The 24849-nt window shown below is 33.6% G+C and overlaps 1 protein-coding gene across 2 annotated transcripts in view; it reads left to right on the plus strand.

Annotated features, from left to right (window-relative positions):
* The window catches only part of LOC123544958 (tyrosine-protein phosphatase non-receptor type 21-like), a 45572-nt gene that overhangs the window by 1713 nt on the left and 19010 nt on the right, over positions 1 to 24849 (plus strand). For both annotated transcript variants that reach the window (XM_045331139.2, XM_045331140.2), the window contains exons 2-9: positions 9872 to 10071; positions 14354 to 14541; positions 15214 to 15311; positions 16359 to 16429; positions 17000 to 17158; positions 22159 to 22247; positions 23478 to 23559; positions 23870 to 23952. In XM_045331139.2, the coding sequence (XP_045187074.2) occupies positions 9898 to 10071; positions 14354 to 14541; positions 15214 to 15311; positions 16359 to 16429; positions 17000 to 17158; positions 22159 to 22247; positions 23478 to 23559; positions 23870 to 23952 (944 nt within the window). In that variant the 5' untranslated portion in view covers positions 9872 to 9897. The remainder of the gene's footprint in view (positions 1 to 9871; positions 10072 to 14353; positions 14542 to 15213; positions 15312 to 16358; positions 16430 to 16999; positions 17159 to 22158; positions 22248 to 23477; positions 23560 to 23869; positions 23953 to 24849) is intronic.

Consider the following 24849-nt stretch of genomic DNA (forward strand, 5'->3'; position numbering starts at 1 on the left):
TAAACCTCGCATCTTGAGCAGGTCGTCTGGGCCATCTCATCAAGCTCACTATTACTTTTTGGACCAGTTTGTCTCAATGCTAAAACCTTTCAAAACCTCACTGAAACAAACAGTTTTCAACAGAGAATAGACTTACACAGTCTGTTGAGATTAAACATAAATTCCCATTCTTTTAAAAAAATATGTCAACAGGCCCATTACAAAATTCTCTGTTTCTATTTCTGTGGCCTTCTTTTACTGTGGCTTATCTCAACATTAGAGTTGGAGATAAGAGATATTGTAAATTTTTCAGAAAGTGCTATCAAAGAGGATTGATTTTATGGCCAAGTGCTTTACATTTAATATTACTCTAATGACTGATGCCAGTCTAAGCAGAGAAAGACATGTTATATACACATGTAAGCTTTTATTTCATATACATAACATTTAATGATATTTAAAATAACAAGGAAAAAAAGTTAATTACAGATGTGGAATCTCCTTTATACCAGGTCAGAAAAAATGTGTGATTGGATGCACTAGCTTTTATCTTAGATTTAATTAAGGTTGCACCATTTCATATACCCCTGTATTAAACAGGCATGTAGGAAGCATTATTAGATTGGGGTGGGGGAGCACCCATTTTGAAAATCAACCGACCTATAACAGACCCAGAGCAAAGAAACAAACAATGTTTTTTTTTTTTTTTTTTTTTTTTTGTTTAGTTGTGCATGCTTAGCCCATCTAAAACAATTACAATTGCATAGCTAAAATTGACTCACTGTCAAAAAATTGCTAAGATAATTACCTTAATCAGTCAAATTATTGGTGTGTGTGTGTGTGGGGGGGGGGGGGGGGGGGTCCAGCCCCCTCTGTTCCTACAGCCCTGTTAAAATACTCTGAAGTGGGGACCATGTATTCATAAGTTTACATACATTTTTTTCTGTTACAAAATTGAAACATACTCGCATGACTCTGAAAAATAAATTAGTTCTACTATTTGTATTCACAGTTTTGTAAAACCTATGCATACTTTTTTTTCAAAATTTTTCCCAGATACTGTGCTATCTTACCCTAAATGACTAGGCTAAGCCCATTCAAAATTTTAGCAAAAAGCCCTGAAAAAATGTAAGCCATTTTGCTTTCAGTTGACAAGAACTTGTAATTGGGCACATTCATATATAACAAGAGCACTGCCTTGCGGGTGCTAACGCTCATCTGATTTTTTTGTATAATAGAAAAATTGTACTACCCATGATTTTCTAAGTCCAAAAAGGGCCATAATTCTTGCAAAAAGCAGAATGGAGTTATGTTTCTTGATGTACAGAGTCAGCTTATGATGGTGAACAACAGTTTCAAGTTTCAAAGCAATAGCTTTGATAGTTTAGGAGAAAAGTTTACCTAATCATAAAACTTAACCAATAAATTTGATATTTTCTAAGTCCAAAAGGGGCCATAATTCTTGCAGAAAGCATGACAGACTTATGTTCCTTGTTGTACAGGGACAGCTTATGATGGTGAACAAGTGTTGTAAGTTTTAAAGCAATAGCTTTGATAGTTTAGGAGAAAAGCTGACCTAAACATAAAACTTAACCAAGAAATCTGATTTTCTAAGTCCAAAAGGGGCAATAATTCTTGCAAAAAGCAGGACAGAGTTATGTTTCTTAATGTACAGGTACAGCTTATGATGGTGAACAACTGTTGCAAGTTTCAAAGCAATAGCTTTGATAGTTTAGGAGAAAAGTTTACCTTTAAACATAAAACTTAACCAAGAATTCTCTTATTTTCTAAGTCCAAAAGGGGCCATAATTCTTGCAAAAAGCAGGACAGAGTTATGTTTCTTGCTGTACAGGGTCAGCTTATGCTGTTGAACAACTGTTGCAAGTTTCAAAGCAATAGCTTTGATAGTTTAGGAGAAAAGTTTACCTAAACATAAAACTTAACCAAGAAATCTGATTTTCTAAGTCCAAAAGGGGCAATAATTCTTGGAAAAAGCAGGACAGAGTTATGTTTCTTAATGTACAGGTACAGCTTATGATGGTGAACAACTGTTGCAAGTTTCAAAGCAATAGCTTTGATGGTTTAGGAGAAAAGTTTACCTTTAAACATAAAACTTAACCAAGAATTCTCTTATTTTCTAAGTCCAAAAGGGGTCATAATTATTGCAAAAAGCAGGATGGAGTTATGTTTCTTGCTGTACAGGGTCAGCTATTGATGGTGAACTAGTGTTGCAAGTTTCAAAGCAATACCTTTGATAGTTTACGAGAAAAGCTGACCTAAACATAAAACTTAACCAGGCAATGCCGACGCCGACGCCGATCAAGTGATGACAATAACTCATCATTATTTTTTTCCAAAAATCAGATGAGCTAAAAATGCAACTTATAATTCACAAATAATGAAATTTATGCCCCTTTCTCAACTGCAATATTCATTGTAATCTGTTGTCATTAAGCATCATAAGAGAGGAATGTTCTATGACTCAAAATTGTTGTCACTTTTTGTACCGTACTTGTTTATGTCTATGTTCTTATTAATTTACTTTTTAAAATGAAAGGCCTTTTGAATAGTAGAGTGTAAAGATATATGGCTCAGGCTGCGTGCTTCTGTGAAATCTAACCTTGCTTTTTAACTTATTTTTGCTGTTTTCCGACGGAGATTTTTGTAAATTAAATAAAATTAGAGGATTTCTAACATCTGCCAATCAACAAGAAAGTAGATATATATAAATTTATTTTATATACAAAAATCATAAAATGTATGGTTATAAACTTAGTGATAAGTCATTTCATTTTAATGTCAATTTTCATGGTAAATACTGAAGAGTTTTTACTTGTTTTTATATATAATATGTGTGTATATACAGTAAAAATAACATTATGTCTAAAATAAAATTTCAGCTGAAATAGTGGATCTGAATTTATTTTATTAGACTTTAAAACGTAAAACATTTTCTGATGTCCTACAGTATTTGTGTATTTTAAAACTTTTATGTATTGAGATAAGTTCTTCCTGCAATTATCAAGGTTTAATTGGGAATGAAATATTTATCAATGACTTGATAGGTAGGACTTATAATCTGCAAGAGCAGCTACATGGAAATTAAATAAGAACTTCCAGAAAATCTTAAAGAGAATTCCTATAGTTTTTTTCCTTTCATAGAATTTTTTTAAATTCACATATATGATAGGAAAATTTGTGCTGAAAACGATGAACAAATAAAAACAATAGGTCACCAGGCTTGTTTTTGTGAAAAATTGTTTTGAACACACCCACTGTTGCTGAAACTGCCAGCGATTTTTCAACATTTTCATAATTGTCTGCTTTTTAGCTCACCTGAGCAATGCTCAGGTGAGTTTTTCTGATCGCTCGATGTCCGGCGTCCGTCGTCCGTCGTCTGTCGTCTGTCGTCCGTCGTCTGTCAACATTTAGCTTACAAGTGTATGCGATAGAGGCTGTATTTTTCAATTAATCTTCATGAATATTGGTCAGAATGATAACCTTGATGAAATCTAGGCCGAGTTCGAAAATGGGTCATCTCGGGTCAAAAACTAGGTCACTAGGTCAAATCAAAGAAAAACCTTGTGTATGCGATAGAGGCTGTATTTTTCATTTAATCTTCATGAATTTTGGTCAGAATGATAACTTTGATGAAATCTAGGCCGAGTTCGAAAATGGGTCATCTCGGGTCAAAAACTAGGTCACTAGGTCAAATCAAAGAAAAACCTTGTGTATGCGATAGAGGCGGTATTTTTCAATTAATCTTCATGAATATTGGTCAGAATGATAACCTTGATGAAATCTAGGCCGAGTTCGAAAATGGGTCATCTCGGGTCAAAAACTAGGTCACTAGGTCAAATCAAAGAAAAACCTTGTGTATGCGATAGAGGCTGTATTTTTCAATTCTTCTTCATGAATTTTGGTCAGAATGATAACCTTGATGAAATCTAGGCCGAGTTTGAAAATGGGTCATCTCGGGTCAAAAACTAGGTCACTAGGTCAAATCAAAGAAAAACCTTGTGTATGCGATAGAGGCTGTATTTTTCAATTGATCTTCATGAATTTTGGTCAGAATGATTGCCTTGATGAAATCTAGGTCGAGTTCGAAAATGGGTCATCTGGGTCAAAAACTAGGTCACTAGGTCAAATCAAAGAAAAACCTTGTGTATGCGATAGAGGCGGTATTTTTCAATTGATCTTCATGAATTTTGGTCAGAATGATTACCTTGATGAAATTTAGACCAAGTTCGAAAATAGGTCATGTGGGGTCAAAAATTAGGTCACTAGGTCATATCACGTTAAAACCTTGTGTATGCGATAGAGGCTGTATTTTTCAATTGATCTTCATGAATTTTGGTCAGAATGATTACCTTGATGAAATTTAGACCAAGTTCGAAAATAGGTCGTCTGGGGTCAAAAACTAGGTCACTAGGTCAAATCAAAGAAAAACCTTGTGTATGCAGTAGAGGCTGTATTTTTCAACTGATCTTCATGAAATTTAGCCAGAATGATTACCTTTATAAAATCTAGGCCGTGTTCGAAAACGGGTCATCTCGGGTCAAAAACTAGGTCACTAGGTCAAATCGAAGAAAAACATTGTGTATGCAATAGAGGATGTATTTTTCAATTGATCTGTATGAAATTTGGTCAGAATGATTGTCTTGATGAAATCTAGGTCGATTTTGAATATGGGTTATCTGAGGTCAAAAACTAGGTCACTAGGTCAAATTAAAGAAAAATCTTGTGTATGCGATAGAGACTGTTTTTTTCAATTGATTTTTATGAAATTTGGTCAGGTTGATTGCCTTAATGAAATCTAGGTCGAATTTGAATATGGGTCATCTGAGGTCAAAAACTAGGTTACTTGGTCAAATCAAAGAAAAAACTTCTGTATGTGATAGAGGCTGTATTTTTCAGTTGATCTTCATGAATTTTGGTCAGAATGATTGCCTTGATAAAATCTAGGTCGAGTTTGAACATGGGTCATCTAGGGTCAAAAACTAGGTCATATCTAAGAAAATGCTTGTTTTATCGCAAGAGACCAATTTTTTGGTCCAATCTTAATGAAAATTGGTCAGAATATTTGTTTCCTTGAAATCACTAGGTCAAACATGTTTTACACTGTTATGGAGTGTTTCTTAGGTGAGCGACCTAGGGCCATCTTGGCCCTCTTGTTTATAAATACCAACCAAAATATACATCCAGGCAGCTAGGGCTGTCATCGATAGAAACGATATCGATGTATCAACGATATTTTTTGGTCGATCGATTATCGATTCCCATTTTTAAAAATCGATATTTTACACAGAGAAAAAAACTATCCAGATAAACACTCAGACCCTCTAAAACAACTTTTCTGCCTGCAAAAATGCGCCCTTAGTAACGGAAGTTGTCAATAAAGGTCATGTCTAAACTTGTACCGTAGCATTCTTTTCCAACTAGTCGGCACTACCTGTATGGGGAAATACATAAATACAAATAAAACACATGAAAAGCAGGCAATTAAACTAAAAATAACATTAACAAGAAGGTATATAGCATGTACATGAACAAATAGGTTGTTACTCTAACTTAATAATCGATATATCGATGTATCGTCGATATCTGTCTTCCGATATATCGGTATCGTCGATATGACAAAGACCCAATCAATGACAGCCCTACAGGCAGCACAATGCGGTTTTTTCTTTTTACAGATTTTATTATATACTTATTTGATATCATAGTCATATTTGCAATACTCTATCCTTACAATAATGGGTACAAATGAAAAAAAATATTGTTTCATATTTACTTTTGTGAACATTTTTCAATAAAAAATACCCATATTGAAGAATATTTTTTTTAAATTTTGAAAAAACTCTTTCATAGAATTTTTTCTTTTTCTTCTTGTTTATAGATAATTGTATTGTGAGCATAAAAATGGCTAAAAATGTATGGGTCACCAGGCTAAATTTTATGTTAAGACCGCTAGAATACAACACCTGTTCGGACGGAAATGGCGCGAACCTGGCCAAATTGATTACATGTATGTCTGCTAAAAGTTAAAAAAAAGTTTTAAAAATTCTTAATTCTTTCTATAATCGAATACTAAATAATCTGAAAGGTGATATTGTCTTATTAGTACTAAGTCAATTACCTTACATTATATGAACAACACTGTCTTTGTACTAAAATGCGATGTGAAAACACAACCACAAAAATAGCAAGATACCTGTCAGGCATGATACTTGTCAATACAACATAAACCAGTATCAACATATGATTACTGATATAACTTATCAAAAATGTTATTTCATTCAAAATTCCTCATATTTAAGATTGTATGTAACATGTTTCAACAAATGTTGACTTCAGTTCAGTTTTCCATAGAAAGGGACGGCTGCGCAGAAAGATGCGCATAAAAAACTATAGGAATTCCCTTTAAATACATGTAATATGCTTTAAAATGATCAAATCAAGACTTAAAGGCACTGACCTCCAGATTTGGCTAAAAAATAATCTTTCTTTCAAATTGAAGTTTGGTCATATTATGAACATTAGAATATGAGTGTTTGTTTCTAAAATATTTTTAAAATTCCAAGTCAAGAAAAGAAGATGATGGCATAGGGAATCGAACCCCGGACTGCCGCAGCATTTTCACGTCGTCGTAACCAATAGCGCTATAGCTGATGAAAAATGACTTTAAAATATAGATATTTATAATCGAGACAGTTAAAAATACCTGGAGTAAAAGCGTGACAAGTAGTAAAAACAGCAAATTCTCATGTGTTTCCGTAACATATAGTTTGTGAGTAATTAAGTTTTAAAGCCTTCTTAAGAAATATAGCATTTATTTCAAGATATCTAAAAAAAAATTATTTTTTTGTTGTCGAACGATCTGGAGGCCAGTCGCTTTAAGTATTATATTCAGTCTTAAATGTTACGTATCAGCAGCCAGCATTATTTTTTTTATTGTTTTTCAGAATCTAAAATGTTAGGTACTATCTCTAAAAGTCATTTCCTTGGCATTTAATTTATTTTCAGATACAGGCATGTACATTAAGTATGTATTGATTATTGTATACAGTTGCATGTGATGCTGCTAGCAATATAAATATATCAGATGACACTATGAAAAGGAATTGAAGTCAGAGTAAAACACATTTGATTTATTATTTTACCTAAGCACTTGTGCTGTTTTGAGCTTTTAAAGTCATTGGTCTGTCTTCTGCTCTTTGTTCACAATTTCTTTAAAAAAAAACACAGTATTTTTTTTACAGTTTTGAGGAATGATGGTAGGGCTCAGTCTGCAGGGAAAATTGTGCCTGAGGACTAAAACAGGAAAAATCACTTTGTAAAAAATTCACTGTTTGACAGAAAAAACATATTGTCTTGTGTTTTGAATGGTATGGTTTACAAATTATGTAAACCTACTATCTACTAAGAGTTTTGATTGGATTATGTAAAAAAAAAAATTTTGATTTTTTTCTTTGAAAGATATTTATGTCAGTAAGTTGGGAAAAAAAGGCAAATGGGGTCTTTTGCCCCGAAAATGGCCCCAAACAGGAACATCTCCTTTACCACCAAGTCAGTGTCAGCAAAACTTCACAGGAATGTTCCTTGGGTGGTATTATTCAGATTCTTTCAAATCTTGTCATCCTTGCAGTATTCTGGTTTCCATGGCAACAAAAAGGAAATATTTAATCATCTTCTTAGAGAAAACTTGGATTTCAAAATAATTACACAGCAATGTTCCTAAGAGAGACAGGCTAGTTTTCTCTATATGGTTATATAGAAAACTTTGAAAGTCTTCTCTTCAGAAATCGCTGGCCAAATCTTAAAATAATTTCACAGCTATGTTCCTTAACCAAATTCTTTCAAATAATATTGTTTCATTAAAAAAACTTTACCATGAGGGTGTAGGGCTAGTTTCTTGGTTCTTTGGAAAATTTCTCTTCAACCGCAGGCCTGATTAATTTAAATTTAGAATAATTTCACACAAACATTCTTGTTTAACTAATCCTACCAAATTCCAAGCCATGTTGACTTGTTAAAAAAAAAAAAAAGCCACCACTTGGCAGGGCTAGTTTTCTCTGTAAAGTTTTATTGAACTGACTTAATAAAAAATTCTGTTCTTAACAGCTGGCCAGATTTTAAATGATCTCATATAAATGTTCCTTAGGTGACTTTTTATATGTCCATCTCTGAAAGAGTGGGATGTATTATGTGAAGACCCGTGGTGGGCGAGCGGCGTCCAAAGCATGTCTGCTCTCTAAGTCGAACAGTTTTCATCCAATCTTTACTTAACTTGCTGACAATGTTTGTGGGCATAGTATCTTGGCCAAGTTCTTGCCCCAGGCACTCTTGGATTATGGCCCTTGATTTACTCGGGGAAAAAAAACAACTGCGAATTTAGCCTTTTCCGCTCTTTAAGTCGAACAGTTTTTATCCAATCTTCACCAAACTTACTGACAATGTTTGTAGGTATAATATCTCTACGATAAGCACCCAAATTGCCCCAGGCACTCTTGGATTATTGCCTTTGAATTAGTCGTAAAACTGTGAATTAAGCCTTGTCCGCTCCTTTAAGTCGAACAGTTTTCATCCGATCTTCACCAAACTTGCTGACAATGTTTGTGGGCATAATATCTTGGCCAAGTTCGATAACCACCCAAATCACCCAAGGCACTCTTGGATTATGGCCCTTGAATTAGGCCAAGTTTAATGAAAGGCGTATTTTGTGACAGTCTGGCACTCTTGTTTCCAAATCCCTTTAAATCCATGTTGGAGGAGCAGGAAGGGTTAGTTTTCTAAATGTATGGCTATGTAGAAAATTCTTGGACATAATTAGCCTGATTTTAAAGTATTTCTTAGTTTACCATGTATCAAATATTTACAGATCATTCTGCTTTGTTAAGAAGGTATCCACAAGAGGAGTTGGGGCACATTTGTTTTGTAGTGGAAACTTCAAGAAATTCTTAGAAACTGTCTGCTTGATTTCAAAATAATTTCACACAAATGTTCCTATTCAGTTCTATTATACCTTTAGCCCGCCCACTTTGCTCAGTATGGAGAGCGCAGATCTACGGACCACGGGGTCGTGTGTTCGCTCCTTAGGCGAGGCGTATGTTCTCCATGACGATTTGATAAAAGACATTGTGTCTGAAATCAATCATTCTCCATCTCTGATGGGGAAGTTGGCAGTTACTTACAGAGAACAGGTTTGTACTGGTACAGAATCCAGGAACATTGGTAAGGTTAACTACCCTCTGTTATATAACTGAAATATTGTTGAAAAAGGTGTTAAACCCAAAACAAACAATATTTACCCTCTACCAAAAGTGTTTAAGTCAGTTGTGAAACTCAGATTAGAAAAGGGAGATTTTTATGGAAGTTGTACTGAGGTTTTGTATATAAAAATATTCAGCAGTCAGTCTCTTTAAAAATGATGGTAAACTTCATTAACTATGCAAATATTACTGAAGCATGGTTGATGAAGACAATAATCACATAATAAATCTATCCTTTCCTTACAGGGAAAACTTTTAATCTCACTAATCTTTGCTTTTCGTATAGGTTTCTTCCCTGTAATAAAGACTAATGGGTTAATTTGCATCTGTACTTTTATTTATAACACAGTCAGTGATTGATACAGACTGAAATGTTCAATACATTAAAGTTATTTTTTCTTAGTAAGGAATTGGTGCAGATGTGCTTTTGTCAAAAACATATTTCTAACCATTTTCTTAAAATATCCATTGATCTGGCTAAGGTCAGTTGTTTAACACATTCAACTATTGATGTTGAGTGTTGATCTAGGTAAAGTAAATATTTCATGGCACTTGAAAAAGTGTAAATTTGTAAACAATAGTGTATTGGACCTTTAAGTTTATGTCTTGTGTGCTTTCAGATAAACAGTGATATTTACGAAGAAAAATGCCTTTTGGATTACGGTTTAAAAAGACTCGTCGCTATGACATTTCAACAAAAAACATCTACATGGTGGAGGTACAGATGCTGGATGGATCATACCTCGAATGTACACTGACATCAGATAGCACGGGACATGAGTGTCTTGACGGAATCTCACAGAAAATTGAGTTGCAAGAGGTATTTCTTAAGAATTGTTTTCATTTTAATTCTATAGTCTGTCAGCTGCCATTAATATTTTAACATCTTCTGGCCAGAACTGCACCAGACTTGGTCTGTAGCATTCTGACAATGTCTTCTCTCAAATGATTACACTTGACCCACTTTAGAGATAGCTATAGCCACATAGGCAGAACTGATTCACCAGATGATCCACATAGGCAGACAGAACGGATTAACCTATAGATCCACATAGTTAAACAGAACAGATTCACTGGGTGATCCACATAGGCAGGCAGTTGATCCATTTAGGCAGGTAGAACTATTCCACAGATGATCCACATAGGCATGCAGTATTGATTCACCAGTGGATTAACATAGGCAGGCAGAACAGATTCACCAGTTCATCCGCATAGACAGGCAGAATTGATTCACCATTGAATCCAAACAGCTGATTCACCAAGTGTTCAACATAGGTAGAATAAATTCACTGGAGAATCCACATAGATAGGCAAAATTGATTTACCAGGGCAGAGGACTCACATAGGTCGCCAGAGGATCCGTGATATGTAGATGAAAGAAATCTTGCCCTTTGTAAATATGTAAACAAAGTACACAAACAGTTTTTGTATGCATTACTGAGAGCTGCACAGCATTCAGAAAATAAAGAACTATGGTTTGGAGTTGGATTATATTGAGTAAATTTTCAATACTTCTAGATATATTAAATGTCAGATTTATATAAATCATGTAACAATAACAGAAATTGCTGATTCATTTTATGAGACTTCAATAGATAACAATCATGCCTTGTAAGTTTCTAATGTCTCTGTTAAATTTTTACTTACTTAAAAGTATTGATTTAAGTATTAATATATATATATTGTATTCTCAAAATGTGTTAGTATTCAAGTGCTGGTATAAACAACATTTTTGACATGTATTATACAAATTACAATAAAATTGCATTTTTAGCTCATCTGATTTTTTGAAAAAAAATCATGAGTTACTGTCATCACTTGATCGGCGTCGCATCGGCCTTGCCTGGTTAAGTTTTATGTTTAGGTCAACTTTTCTCCTAAACTATCAAAGCTATTGCTTTGAAACTTGCAACACTTGTTCACCATCATAAGCTGACCCTGTACAGCAAGAAACATAACTCCATCCTGCTTATTGCAAGATTTATTGCCCCTTTTGTACTTGGAAAATATCAGATTTTTTGGTTAAGTTTTATGTGTAGGTCAACTTTTTCTCTTAAACTATCAAAGCTGTTGCTTTGAAACTTGCAACACTTGTTCACCATCATAAGCTGACCCTGTACAGCAAGAAACATAACTCCATCCTGCTTTTTGCAAGAATTATTACCCCTTTTGGACTTAGAAAATCAGTTTTCTTGGTTAACTTTTATGTTTAGGTCAGCTTTTCTCCTAAACTATCAAAGCTATTGCTCTTAAACTTGAAACACTTGTTCACTATCATAAGCTGACCCTGTACAGCAAGAAACATAACTCCATCCTGCTTTTTGCAAGATTTATGGCCCCTTTTGGACTTAGAAAATATCAGATTTTTTGGTTAAGTTGTATGTTTAGGTCAACTTTTTCTCTTAAACTATCAAAGCTATTGCTTTGAAACTTGCAACACTTGTTCACCATCATAAGCTGACCCAGTACATCAAGAAACATAACTCCATCCTGCTTTTTTCAAGAATTATTGCCCCTTTTGGACTTAGAAAATCAGTTTTCTTGGTTGAGTAATATGTTTGTCAGCTTTTCTCATAAACTATCAAAGCTATTGCTTTAAAACTTGCAACACTTGTTCACCATCATAAGCTGACCATGTACAGCAAGAAACATAACTCTGTCCTGCTTTTTGCAAGACTTATGGCCCCTTTTGGACTTAGAAAATATCAGATTTATTGGTTAAGTTTTATGTTTATGTCAGCTTTTCTCCTAAACTATTCAAGCTATTGCTTTGAAACTTGCAACAGTTGTTCACCATCATAAGCTGACTATGTACATCAAGAAACATAACTCCATCCTGCTTTTTGCAAGAATTATGGCCCTTTTTGGACTTAGAAAATCATGGGTAGGACAATTTTTCTATTATACAAGAAAAAATCAGTTGAGCGTCAGTACCCGCAAGGCGGTGCTCTTGTTTTTCTTTCATTAACTTATATTTTGCTATTAAGTGAACATTGTGATCTTGACTACCAGGTTGTTTGTGACCTTTATTTAAAGGCTGTTTGTAATCTTGATTACCAGTTTGTTTGTGACCTTAACTAACAGGCTGTTTGTGACCTTGATTACCAGGTAGTTTGTGACTTTAATTACCAGGTAGTTTGTGACCTTGATTAAAAGCCTGTAATCTTGATTAGCAGCTTGTTTGTGACCTTTACTAACAGGATGTTTGAGACTTTGATTACCAGAAGTTGGTGACCTTGATTAGCAGGTAGTTTGTGACCTTGATTAAGATTAACAGGCTGTTTGTGACCTTAATTTAAAGGCTGTTTCTGACCTTAACTAACAGGCTGTTTGTGGCCTTAATTTAAAGGCTGTTTCTGACCTTAACTAACAGGCTGTTTGTGGCCTTGATAAATCTACCCTTACCTTTTATCCTCAATAATCAGGCTGTTTGTGATCTAAGACTTGATTTCCAGTTATCTAACAGGCTGTTTCTGACCTTGATTAAAAGGATGGTTGTTATGCTGTTACCAGGCAGTTTGTGAATTTGATTATAAGGTTGTTTGTTACCTGAAGGAAACAAACTTTGTTACAAGCAAGCTAAAACATTTTTTTTTGTAACACAAAATGTGTAAATCATTTTAGCCAGTGCAACTGGAAATTTAAGGATTTATTTTGGTATTTTGAAGGTGAAGTTTCTCTGGTAGTAACAAACACAATTAATTTCCCATTTTTTCAAAACCACAGAAACAGTGATGGAATGATCCTTAATTAATGTAAAATTTGCAATGTATTTCAAAAGGAATGAGAATTTATATGGATCACAGCCTTTAATTTGATATTTGTTGTATTTGTCGGATTAATTCCACTAGTTGGTATTATACAATGGTCAGTGAGTCACCAGGAAGTACTGTTTTTTTTTTTAAGTGGAGCCATTTTCAATGTTTACCGTTAAATGAAATAAAAACCTTAAAGAGAAATTTGAGCTTTAGTCACTGTTTAAGAAAACCTCTTCAGACATATTTTTATACAAATATAATTCATTATAAATTCATAAAAGTAAGAAAAAATTTCCTTGATTTGATTTGAATTAAAGTAATCTTATAATCTGTAGTACTCCATTTGTCAAATATCAAGGAGGCTTCCATGAACAAGAAGTTAAGGTTGCTGACTTCAAATTATTTGCCCATTGATCCTTTGGGTTCAAGCAGTGCTTTAAGCCTCGGGTCATGTGAATTATATTGATTTGACTAAAATCTAACAAAACAAAATACCTCTTGAATATTGAAGTTCTTGGATTAAATAGGTGTTTTATTTATACCCATATTTTTAGCATTGCTTAGGTGGTCTGGGTCAGTTTTTGTTTGTCATGACACAAGGTAACTTAAGTTGTGGTCTTGTGGTTTCTTAAAGTTTCATTATACAATGTACATTTTTGTGGACAGGAAATGTTTTATGTTCTAAATGTGGTTGAAATTAAAGACAAAAATTAATTTACTTTAAGTATATGTGATAAATTTATATCATGTATTTTATACATTTGTATATGCCCAGGAGATATCTCAGTGAGCAAAAAATATTATATAATTTATATAATGATACTTTTTTTTAGGAAATTCATCATTGCTATTAAATAGAAAATAAAGAAGAAATTAAAACATCTAGACCTACACATTTTTTAAAGACATTTTTGTAAAACAGGTACCAATTATTTGTGTTTAGAGTTGAAAACTGGGTCAGATCTAGTGAGATTCAGTTTCATGTAAACAAATTATTGTAAATTGATCATGACAAAAGAAAACCTAGTACCTAGTTTGATGCCATATATGGAAGCATGATGATGATGGCAGCATGGCTGATCAGCTTTTGCCGCTAGGGTATACACCACCAAATGCTTTCCCATTGACTTCCATCATAACATTATACTTTCTTAATCTCAAATTGATTGCCACAATATATAAACACTTAATCATGAGAACATTTGAAAAAAATGTCTTATTTTGAATGGCAGAATTTTGAGAATTTCTCTTAATGTTAAAGCTTTACTTTTTAGTTTAATTTTAAGTAATTGATATGAAGTATGATTGCAGTAACCATGGTAACTGTATATGTATGTTTTTCAGATTCAGTATTTTGGACTACGATATGTAACAAAGAAGATACAGTTCCGCTGGGTGGACTTGAACAAACCGCTGAAGAAACAGCTGGAGAAATACGCACAAGCCTCACAGCCGTCACGATCTCCACGTCTCTATTTCGGCGTGATCTTCTATATAGCCAGCGCACATAAAATTGTAGATGATGTTGCTAGGTAAAATGCATGGCACTTTGTACTCTGATTTTTAATGCAGTTATGACAGTATAGTAAATTTGCATTCTGTGCCTTAATTATTGATAGAAGAGGAATAAGTCTGCTGACAAAATATTTCATTTGTTCTGTATAAAGAGCAATTTTATTTCAAGATTTTACAGACACATGTATTGGCAGCTGGATCAAAAATATGTCCTTTAAAGCTAGAAGTAGCTGCATAATTTATGTATTAGGCCAGTTTTGTTTCAGTGTTTACATTATACTTTTATAAGACACTGAATTTCATATAATGTGCATTACAAAGATTTCAAACATTAAAATGAACTTTCTAACACAACTGATTTTGTTTGAATAATTAACATAAAACAGTATGTGTTCAGCCATTGTATTTGTTTTGTTTGCAAAAAAGTTGCTTCTGAATTTGAATGTAAGGACATTTGAAAGGGATACATTTTTTGACTTTTTAGTAAATAGATTTACATTTAAATGCACATTTATGAAATTGGGTGTGTCTGTAATTTTCAAAAACAAGAGCAAAATGACATTACATGATAATAGTTTCATTAAAATGTGTGATTTTACAAAACTGGCTTTTTTTTTTTTTATATCATATCAAACCTGTTGACATTCTTTGTGATACTATGAAATTATTGGCTAAATTGCATCTTGTAGGTACCAATACTATCTCCAATTGAAGAATGATATAGTGGATGGTCGTCTCCCTTTAACTGTAGATCAGGTCATCCGACTAGCAGCATACAGTTTACAAGGTAAGGCCTTCCACTGTTGCTTGTAGTACAGAATGCAAATCCAGCTTTGAGACATTTTTTTTTGTCAAACTGAACCTCTACCTGGATATAAACATTAAAAATAAAATCAATACAAACAACAACAAAAAAGATTTATAGCAGATATTTCATTCGTCCATTGTCACATTTGCACATGGATCTTTTGTTGTAATTTATGTCATACAAAATCCAAAGCATGCAGTTGCAAAAATTAAATGTTTTTTAAGTTTTTTATTACAAACTCACAGACTTTGATACAGGAAACCTCATGTGACATGAAAACATCTTTAATGATTTCAGTGTCACCTACCAGAGAATTTTGTTCCAAAACAATCAACACAGATTTTTATTATTGGAAATCTTGGTCAATTTATTAATGATATAACAATGTCACAACTTCAGGGCAATTTGAAATTACTCACCACTGATAAAGAAAACAACAAATCCGAATCTTAGTTTCACAAGCAGTAGTTGTACTTCAAATAACAAAGAAAAATTACATTTGGTATCTGTATGTATTATGCAAATATGATAGATATATCGAAGGGATAATGTCAAAAGGTAACCATCTTCAATTATCAGCACTTGGTACCTGTTTGCATTAATCCAGTAATCTTCATTGAACAAATTGTTTCATTGTTTAGATGTAGCGATTTGAAATTTATTGAGTATGAAAACTAGCCTTTATGAAATGCTAATTCAGCATGAATTTGATCAGATTAGATAGTAGATAAAGCGAAGAACTAACTCCAGATATATACTTTTTACTTAAAACCTTAGATTAGATAAATATATTTAACTTCAGGTGTTTGTGTGTTCTTTCTCTTTCTTGGAATGAGATACACAACAAAACTTCCAAATGGTACAAGCATTTTTCATCAGAAATAAACCTTCTGTTTTAATTTCTGTAATTATTTCTCCTTGCTTATCTCTGTTAAAGGGGATATGACTGTTATAGATGTCTCAGATTTTCTACAAAAGTTTTATGAAAATAATCCTGATATAAATGTAGAATTATGTACATTTCAGTTGAATTCAATGATTATGAGAGTGATAAACCTGCAGCAGACTACTTCACAGACAACATGGTGTTTCCTAAGGTAATTCTCGAACTTTGTCTTAAAAATCAGAGTTTTTACATCATCACTTACGCCCACCATGTGGTACTCTCAAAAATATTTCTTACATGTATTGTGGAGCTAGTGGTACATTTCAGTATTTATTTATATTAAATAACACTTACAGTGTCAAAAATAGAAACCTTACTATATTTGTGAAATTAAGTTGAGGTACAGGTTTTGAATAATGGTGTTATTGGCCTATTTTACAAGCAAACAGACATCATATAGTCATGATTCCTCATTCACTTTATAGCTGTCAGGGTGATGTCACAAACATTGGTGCAGTAAATAATGTGGTATGCTTTCTGGTGTTGTTAACTTCAAGCATGAAACTTACCTTTTCCACTATTACTGATTCAAGTTCGTGTACAAGATTTACAAAATGTTAACTATAAGGAGAGGACAACCGTAAGCTGATATAGCTTTCTGTCCAATTCCTTAATTAATTGTTTGTAAATGTTTCATGTATTACTGAAATAAAATATGTTTAAACTAAAATGTTAACTTAAAAATAACAAAACTAGGAGTGCTAAGTTTGAATCTTTACAGAATCTGACAAAAGATGAGAATATTTTACAAGAGTTACAGAACGAGGTACTGCAGGTATACATGGGGCTACAAGGTGTACATCCAGTGAAAGCAGAGATACAGTACATGAAGGAGATACAGATGATGGATGGTTATGGCATGGAATATTACATTGCAAAGGTACGTGTTATAGTAGGTTATACTGTAAACCCTTACCCTGCTAAATTTCTATAATGAACTTGTCCGTCTTTCAGTTTGGACAGTATTATTAACTGTTAAAAGGGGTACTTACCAAAATGATACAGACTGAATAGCGACAGTGCAGATCTTGATCAGACTGCATGGATGTGCAGGCTGATCATGATCTACACTGGTCGCAAAGGCAGAATCAATAGTTTCCAGCTTGATAAGGGTTAACACTTTCCTGTCATTGTCAGAAGTTGAAATGAATGTATTCCTGCCCCAGTTAAAATTTTATTGTAGCTAAAACAATAAAATTTTATGTCCATGAAATTAAGTGATTTCTCAGTATACTGAAAAATGAAATCTTGCATTGTTGAGTGTAACAAGTAGGACAGAGGCTACTACATTTATATATAAACATTTACTCAAGAGGTCTTTATCAGCTCTGCTCAATACAACATTTTTTTTAACAAGATGATCTTGTATCAATTCACAGCTTCAAATATTTAGATGCTTAGAAAATAGTTATATTATTTTTACTGGTCACTGGCACCACACCAGAAAGAAAATGCCATTGTACATGTTGTATTCTATCCCTAGGTATACTATAAGAACTATGGTCATGAACAGGAAAATGTAGTAACCCTTTTTAATTGCACATTTTTCTCCTAAAACACGCAGTATGGTAAATGGGTACTATGCAGATTGAAGCATTTTTAAGTTGATTTTTTTTTCTGTAAAGTTAATGAAAATATAAACTACACTGAGTGGTTCTTAGATAACAAATATTGAGGCTATGTGACCAATGCACAAGGGAAGGTTACCAGTTGATATATATGTATACTGGTAGTACAAATTTACCAAAACACTTGATTTAGGTGACCCATGTGCAATTAAACTGGGTTATATATATTTTCTCATTATGGTTCTTATAGTATACCTTGCAGTAAAGTACAACATGTACAGTTGCATTTTCTTTTTGGTTTTGTGCCAGTGTCCCTGGTAAGCGTTATTCTATATTATAAAAGAATTTGAATGTAGTTGAAGAAAAAGGGAGGTAATTCAGAACTATATATTTTCCAAACTTTGTGTTTATTAGTGGGAAATTTGTACAAATTTACTTTAATATCTGTTGTAAATAATAGACATCTGTATGTTAAAATTAAAAAGGAAATAAAGTGCTAAACATATTAAAATTTTAAAACTTGTCTCTTGTCGTACATGTACTATCTTAATATATATAACACTGATATAGCAGGTGTGATTGCCATGGTACTAATGCTTGCAATTTGGGGCTACAAACAAGACACAGTGTTGTCTATATCTGAGCCCTTGGGAAGGTCTGAGTCTGTGATTATATAACCCTCAAGCAGGGGGATCCCTGAACTTAGGGATGTGGGTGACATATAAACTTGGCCCTAGTCTACAGTGGTGCAGGTGAAGCCTTGATTAGGTTGAAAACATCCATGATTAGCTGAGTAAGCACAATATGCAAGGTGGCTCAACAGCCATAACTCAATTCAGACTACTCTCTTGCCATGTTCTTTTTGCTGTTGTCAGACATTTTGAGACATTTGAACAGTGCAGATTTAAAAAAAATCACTACTGTACATAAACGCTTATAAGACGCATTTTTAGGAGTCATATTTCCAGTCCAAAGAGTGGGACGCGTCTTACAAACGCGTACTACAAGAAAATCTTAAAAAATCCTCAAATTACAGCTCAGTACATCTTTATTTTTCACACTGCTAACAGCTACTTTCGTTTCTCGGCAGCCATTTTTATAGCGGTGATAAAATCTGTAACGGCACGTACCGTATTTCGGCCCGCTATAAAAATCGATATATATTTATTTTAGGATTCAAAAGTATATTTTTAAAACACCAGAATATATTAGCTTTAAATTAACTTGTAATTGTAATGAACATTAACTGAACATAGAAATATTTTCACAGCCCGCAAACCGAAAATAATTAAAAGTTAATTGGCGCCAATTACAGAGAACTGTTTTAGGGTGTTAATTGTTAAAACACACTCGTTATGAAATATTTGATGCTTTCAGTCTGCAAATAAACAGCTTTGTGATTGACACTGATTGATGTCAAACTTCGGCATCTTCAAAGAATGGCGAACTGAAATTATTTTGGACTAATCTTTTTGCCAAATGGCGGTCATGTAGAGCTACTCTAAACTTGAACACGATTGGGTAATATATCGAAGTGGGCATACCTGTATTTAACTGGCAGATGTCAAGCTATGATTGATTGAAAAGTGTCATATTTGACAGCCCAGCAGTAAAAGCGGCGATATTATTTCGGCCGATTTGTAGACGTAATTTTGCAGTTTCCTAGTAGTTAAAATGCATTTTATTACGTGTAAAAAGTACTTTAAAACATTCTGTTTAGTTTTACCTTAAAAAAACAAGTGTGCAGACTCTTGAATAATCTTGTTGAATAACACCAATCTTTTCTAGACGTATTTTCGCTGAATCTAGGTTATTTAAATGCATTTTCTCATAAATAAAAATACATTTCAAAATACTTTAGTTAATTTCGTTGTGTAACATAGGCAAATATCATCAGAATTTCGGCCGATTTGTATACATAATTTCGCCGTTTCCTAGGAGTTAAAATGTATTTTATTACATACAGAAAAGGATTTACATTTTATTAAACAAGTCTGCAACGTTTTGAATAATCTTGGTGAATAATGTCAATCGTTTCTAGAAGTATTTTCGCCGTATATTAATTATTCATTTGCATTTTATTATACATAAAAATATATTTTTAAAAAATACTTTTTTTATTTCATTGTTTAACTTCGGCAAATGTCGTCAAAATTTCGGCTGTTTTGTAGACGTAAGTTCACCATTTCTAATTCATTCCAATGTGTTTATCACAGAAAAATAATTGTATATAAGCTGATTATATATTTTAAGCAATTTTAACATTTTATTTTTCCCAAAACACATCATGTTTAAGAAATAATGCATTTCTACAAATATTTGACATTGTTAATATCATAAAATGGCCGCGTCTTATACGAGGGTTAGTGGAAAAGACCCCAGATTTCATGTCCAATGCCGGGATGCGTCTTATAAGCGAGTGTGCTTTATATGCGAGAACATACGGTAATGATTTTGATAAATGAAAAAAGTAGAGCTGTGCTTTTCTTGCATATTTATGGAAAGTTCAGATTTTCATGATTTAGCTTGAATCAAAAAAAGAATAGAACAGTGAAGAAAACGTTACCTTACAAAATTAATTGTTTTGTCCACTTCATGTAAATAGACATTGAAAAGTTCAAATTTAGCTTCTATAAGTAGTTTTAAAAAGCCATGGAGCAAAATAAAGTATTACGCTGTGGAAAGGGATTTCATTCTTTATTGCAATGAGTCGGTGGTGTCAAAATTCAGGAAATTGCGAATTTTAAACAATTTAGAAATACATACAAATATAGTAAGAAATGATTATACCCCCACAAAACAAAGTTTGGGGTTGGTCTATCAGGCGGTCGGTCTGTCGGTCCGTTGGTTTTCATGGTTTCCAGACGATAACTCATGAAGGGCTTGACCGATTTAAATAATTTTTGGTACACAGTATCAGAAAATAGAGGTCAAGTTCGACTTTGGGGTCAATAGGTCAAAGGTCAAGGTCACAGTGACTGGGAACAGTTAAATGGTTTCCGAATGATAACTTGAGAGCGCTTGGGTCTAGGATCATAATTTTTTGTACACGTCAAAAGTTCGATTGGGGTCAGTAGGCCAAAGGTCAAGGTCACAGTGACCCTGAACAGTTAAACGGTTTCCGGATGATAACTTGAGAACGCTTAGGTCTAGGATCATAATTTTTTGTACACAGGTGTAACATGATAAAATACAGGTCAAGTTCGACTTTAGGGTCAGTAGGCCAAAGGTCAAGGTCACAGTGACCCTGAACAGTTAAACGGTTTCCGGATGGTAACTTGAGAACGCTTGGGCCTAGGATCATAAATTTTTGTACACAGGTGTAACATGATAAAATACAAGTCAAGTTCGACTTTGAAGTTAGTAGGTCAAAGGTCAAGGTCACAATGACATGAAGCAGTTAAACAGTTTCTGGATGATAACTTGAAAATGTTTGGGCCTAGAATCATGAAAATTGATAGGGAGTTTGGTTATGACCAGGAAATGACCCCTTATGATTTTGAGGTCAGTACGTCACAGGTCAAGGTCACAGTGACCTGGAACATTTAAAATGGTTTTTCGACAATAACTTCAGAATACTTTGGACTAGGATCATGAAACTTCATAGTGAGGTTGGTCATGACCAGCAGATGACCCCTATTAATTTTGAGTTCCAAAGGTCAAAGGTCAGAGTGACCCAGAATATTTAAACCTTTTCTGGACAATAACTTTAGAACGCTTGGGCCGAGGATCATGAAACTTCATAGGGATATTGATGACAGCAGATGACCTGTATTGATTTTGAGGTCAGTAGGTCAAAGGTCAAGCAAGTTCGGCTTTAACATTGGCTTAGTTCTGTGACAAGGCTATATTGTGGGGGTATAATTCATCACTCCTGTGACAACTCTAGTTTGAGAAATAAAGTTGTTATATGAATTTATGTCCTTTAAAGATGTATTTGTTGGTGAGATATCTTAAACCAAGCAAACATTTTCTTTCTTAATGTAAATGGAACAACATAAAAAGGAAACAGACTACCCACCAATACCTTTGATCATAAAATGTCATACAAGTCATTGATGTATGTTTTTGATCATTCTTTTGAATATGGTCAGCCAACCACCTTTGGATATCTTCAAAACTAAACCTTGTTTTCATTTGCTCTGTCTTACCATTTCATGTTCTGAGCAACATGAATTAAAACTGCATTTTCATTTGAGAATCACATTTTTATTTGTTCCATATTTCCATTCCATTTTCTATTTTAAGTGACACTGTTCCATGTTTTGTTCCATTCAAGTTGTAGTAATAGGTTGTAATTTGCATGTTTCAGGATGACAGGGGTAAGGAACTGTATCTGGGTACATCCTATGTTGGAATTTTTGCCAGGTATTTAGATGGTCAGCCTCCCATTTTCTTCAAGTGAGTACTCATGTTTAAATATCATGTTGTTTTTTTCCTTCATGTCGGAATGGGGTTTCTGGTGATTCCAACAGTGCTGGAAAATTTCATTTTACGCCCCGAGATGACTCAAATGCTGTAAATGTTGTATAACAAACTACATTTTTGGAGTAGTTTAATGCTGTAATTGTGTAAAAATCTGATACCTTAATAGTTCCTCTATGTTCCTTATAATATATTTCTTGATTCAAAAAATGTTCTTTTAAGAAAAAAGCATAACTTTCTCTGCAGGTGATAAAACAAAACCAGAATTATTACATTGCTTTTGTCTTTGTAACATCATGGCATACTTAGTGTTTACGTAATAAAGTTTCTGTGCTTGATTTAATATGCTGCTGTTAGAAAAAAGGTATTATGAGAAAAACATTTTTGATTTTTATTTTAACTACTATTTGTTGAATATGGTATGCAAGAAAATGATACTATCACTTTCTGTAGGTGCAGATGAGAATATCCGGCTGTCGGGTCGCTGTTCACGTGTTGACTCGTGAGAGCCTTATTACCGCCTAAACAGTTACCCTCAAGCAAGATATTCCCATCTGCACCTACAGCAGGTGAAAGAATTTCATGATCTTAGAATAAGGAGTAGTCTTAAGGTTGTAATATTAGGTCTTTATATCAGTTTAGCCTCTTTAATTAATTGTCTGTTCTGTGTTTGGTTCTCAATTCAAGTTGTGTTAATTACTGTTTGTTTACAACACTACATCTCAGCAATTTAAAGAACCGAGGCAGTACGATCAAACAGTGATGTGCCATGTGGCGCGAAAACATAACGTAATGCAATGACAATTTTGGGCAACTATACCGCTTTGATCTCCACTTCAGTTGTCATTATACCGACACACTTCTTTTAGCTTTATGGGGGGTGTTAATTGATGATGAAAACAAGGCCACATACTTAGTTTATCAACAAAATAATTACTGAGAATCGTAAATGTTTTTGGTTTTTTTTACTTTTAACACGGGGTGAGGGTTACCCGATGATTACTGTGTCCACATTTTTGGGACACTTTTCAAAATAATTATTTTTTGGGACAGTGAAAAAAATTATTGTATGCTGTCCCAACACTTGGGTAGTAGACTCATAATGAGAATGAAAGTTTTCTAAATGAAAATTATATGTAACATCTAGAGTGAGTCATCAGTTTCTGGATGGAAGGTGTAAGTTTCATACATTGATTGCTGTTTCAGATGGACAGATGTTGCCAGGCTACAACAAAGCAAGAAAACATTTGAAATAGATACGTCAAAAAGTTCAGTGCAATATACTATGGTATGTTTCTGCCTGATTTAATATACTTAGTCTCTTTTAGGTATTTTACCTACTCAAACAAAAGATTAATGCATGCATGCTGTATGCTATGTGTAGCCATCTGTTTAAATATATTACTGGGTTTCAAAGTGATAAATTTCAGATACATTGCCTATACTTTTTTCTGTAAAAGAAGAAGATTTCTTGTATATTTGGAAGAATTGACAAATTTTATGAAAGTTATCCAGAAGTCCCTTTTTGCTATGATGTCATAAATATAGTAGACCATTCTATAACAGAATGTTATGGTAAACATACCTGTGTATTACAGGAGGACTCTGATACAGCCAAATACCTGAAGAGAATGTGCCTTCTACAACAGAAATTCTACAAATCTACAAAAATCATGCTCAGGTATATACTGCTTGAACAAGAAAATTATTTGCTGCTGTGGTAACTTTTTGCCTGATATGTAGTTTCACACTTTGTTTGCATTTTAAGGAAAAATAGGGCAGGCCTAATCAAGAAATGCTCAAAAGATTTTTCAGCTTAAATACCAGAAACTTAGGTTTCTGTCACCTACTTGCCTGTCACCAGTTTTGGTATAAAATCTCGCTTGAGATGTAGAATTATTACAGAAGACTCATGATTGTGTTGAAAAGTTAAAGGCATTTCATTTCTATTTTACCAAGACAATTCTAGCAGGCATAGTAAATGTCTGTTTTGTCTATGAAACACAAAAACAAAATGTAACCAGGATAACCTGACTTATTTCTGTTTTTAGTATCATGGACAATGCACGAGAGCTAAAAAAATAAGCATATAAATTTGCTTGCATGGTGTCATCAGCTTAATTGAGAACCTTCCAAAACAAAACAGAAATGTTACATATGTTGATTGAAACGTGTAACTCCATTATTGATCATAGATGCCAAATGTCAATTAGTTAGGCTACACAATTTTTTGCTTTTCTCGGGCAATTTAACAAACCTTGTGACAAGACCTAAAACTGACCTATACAGAAATGACCTTGACCCTCACATGACCTGCATCTTCAAACTTTAAACCTTAATAAACAACATTTTTGGTGGTACAGTCCACATAAATGACCCAATTTAGTTCATACTCACACTAAACAAAACTTGTGGCAAGACCTACAAACTGACAGTATATGTGTGTTGGCTGCGCCGTAAAACCCAAATAAATAAATAAATGTCAATATATGTAGATGACCTTGACCTTCATCCATCCATTTGAACCAGATTGTCAACAGCCCACAGTAATTGCCCAATTTTGTTCATACTTACACTC

The sequence above is a fragment of the Mercenaria mercenaria genome, chromosome 1 (assembly GCF_021730395.1).
Source record: "Mercenaria mercenaria strain notata chromosome 1, MADL_Memer_1, whole genome shotgun sequence".
Lineage (NCBI taxonomy): Eukaryota > Metazoa > Mollusca > Bivalvia > Venerida > Veneridae > Mercenaria > Mercenaria mercenaria.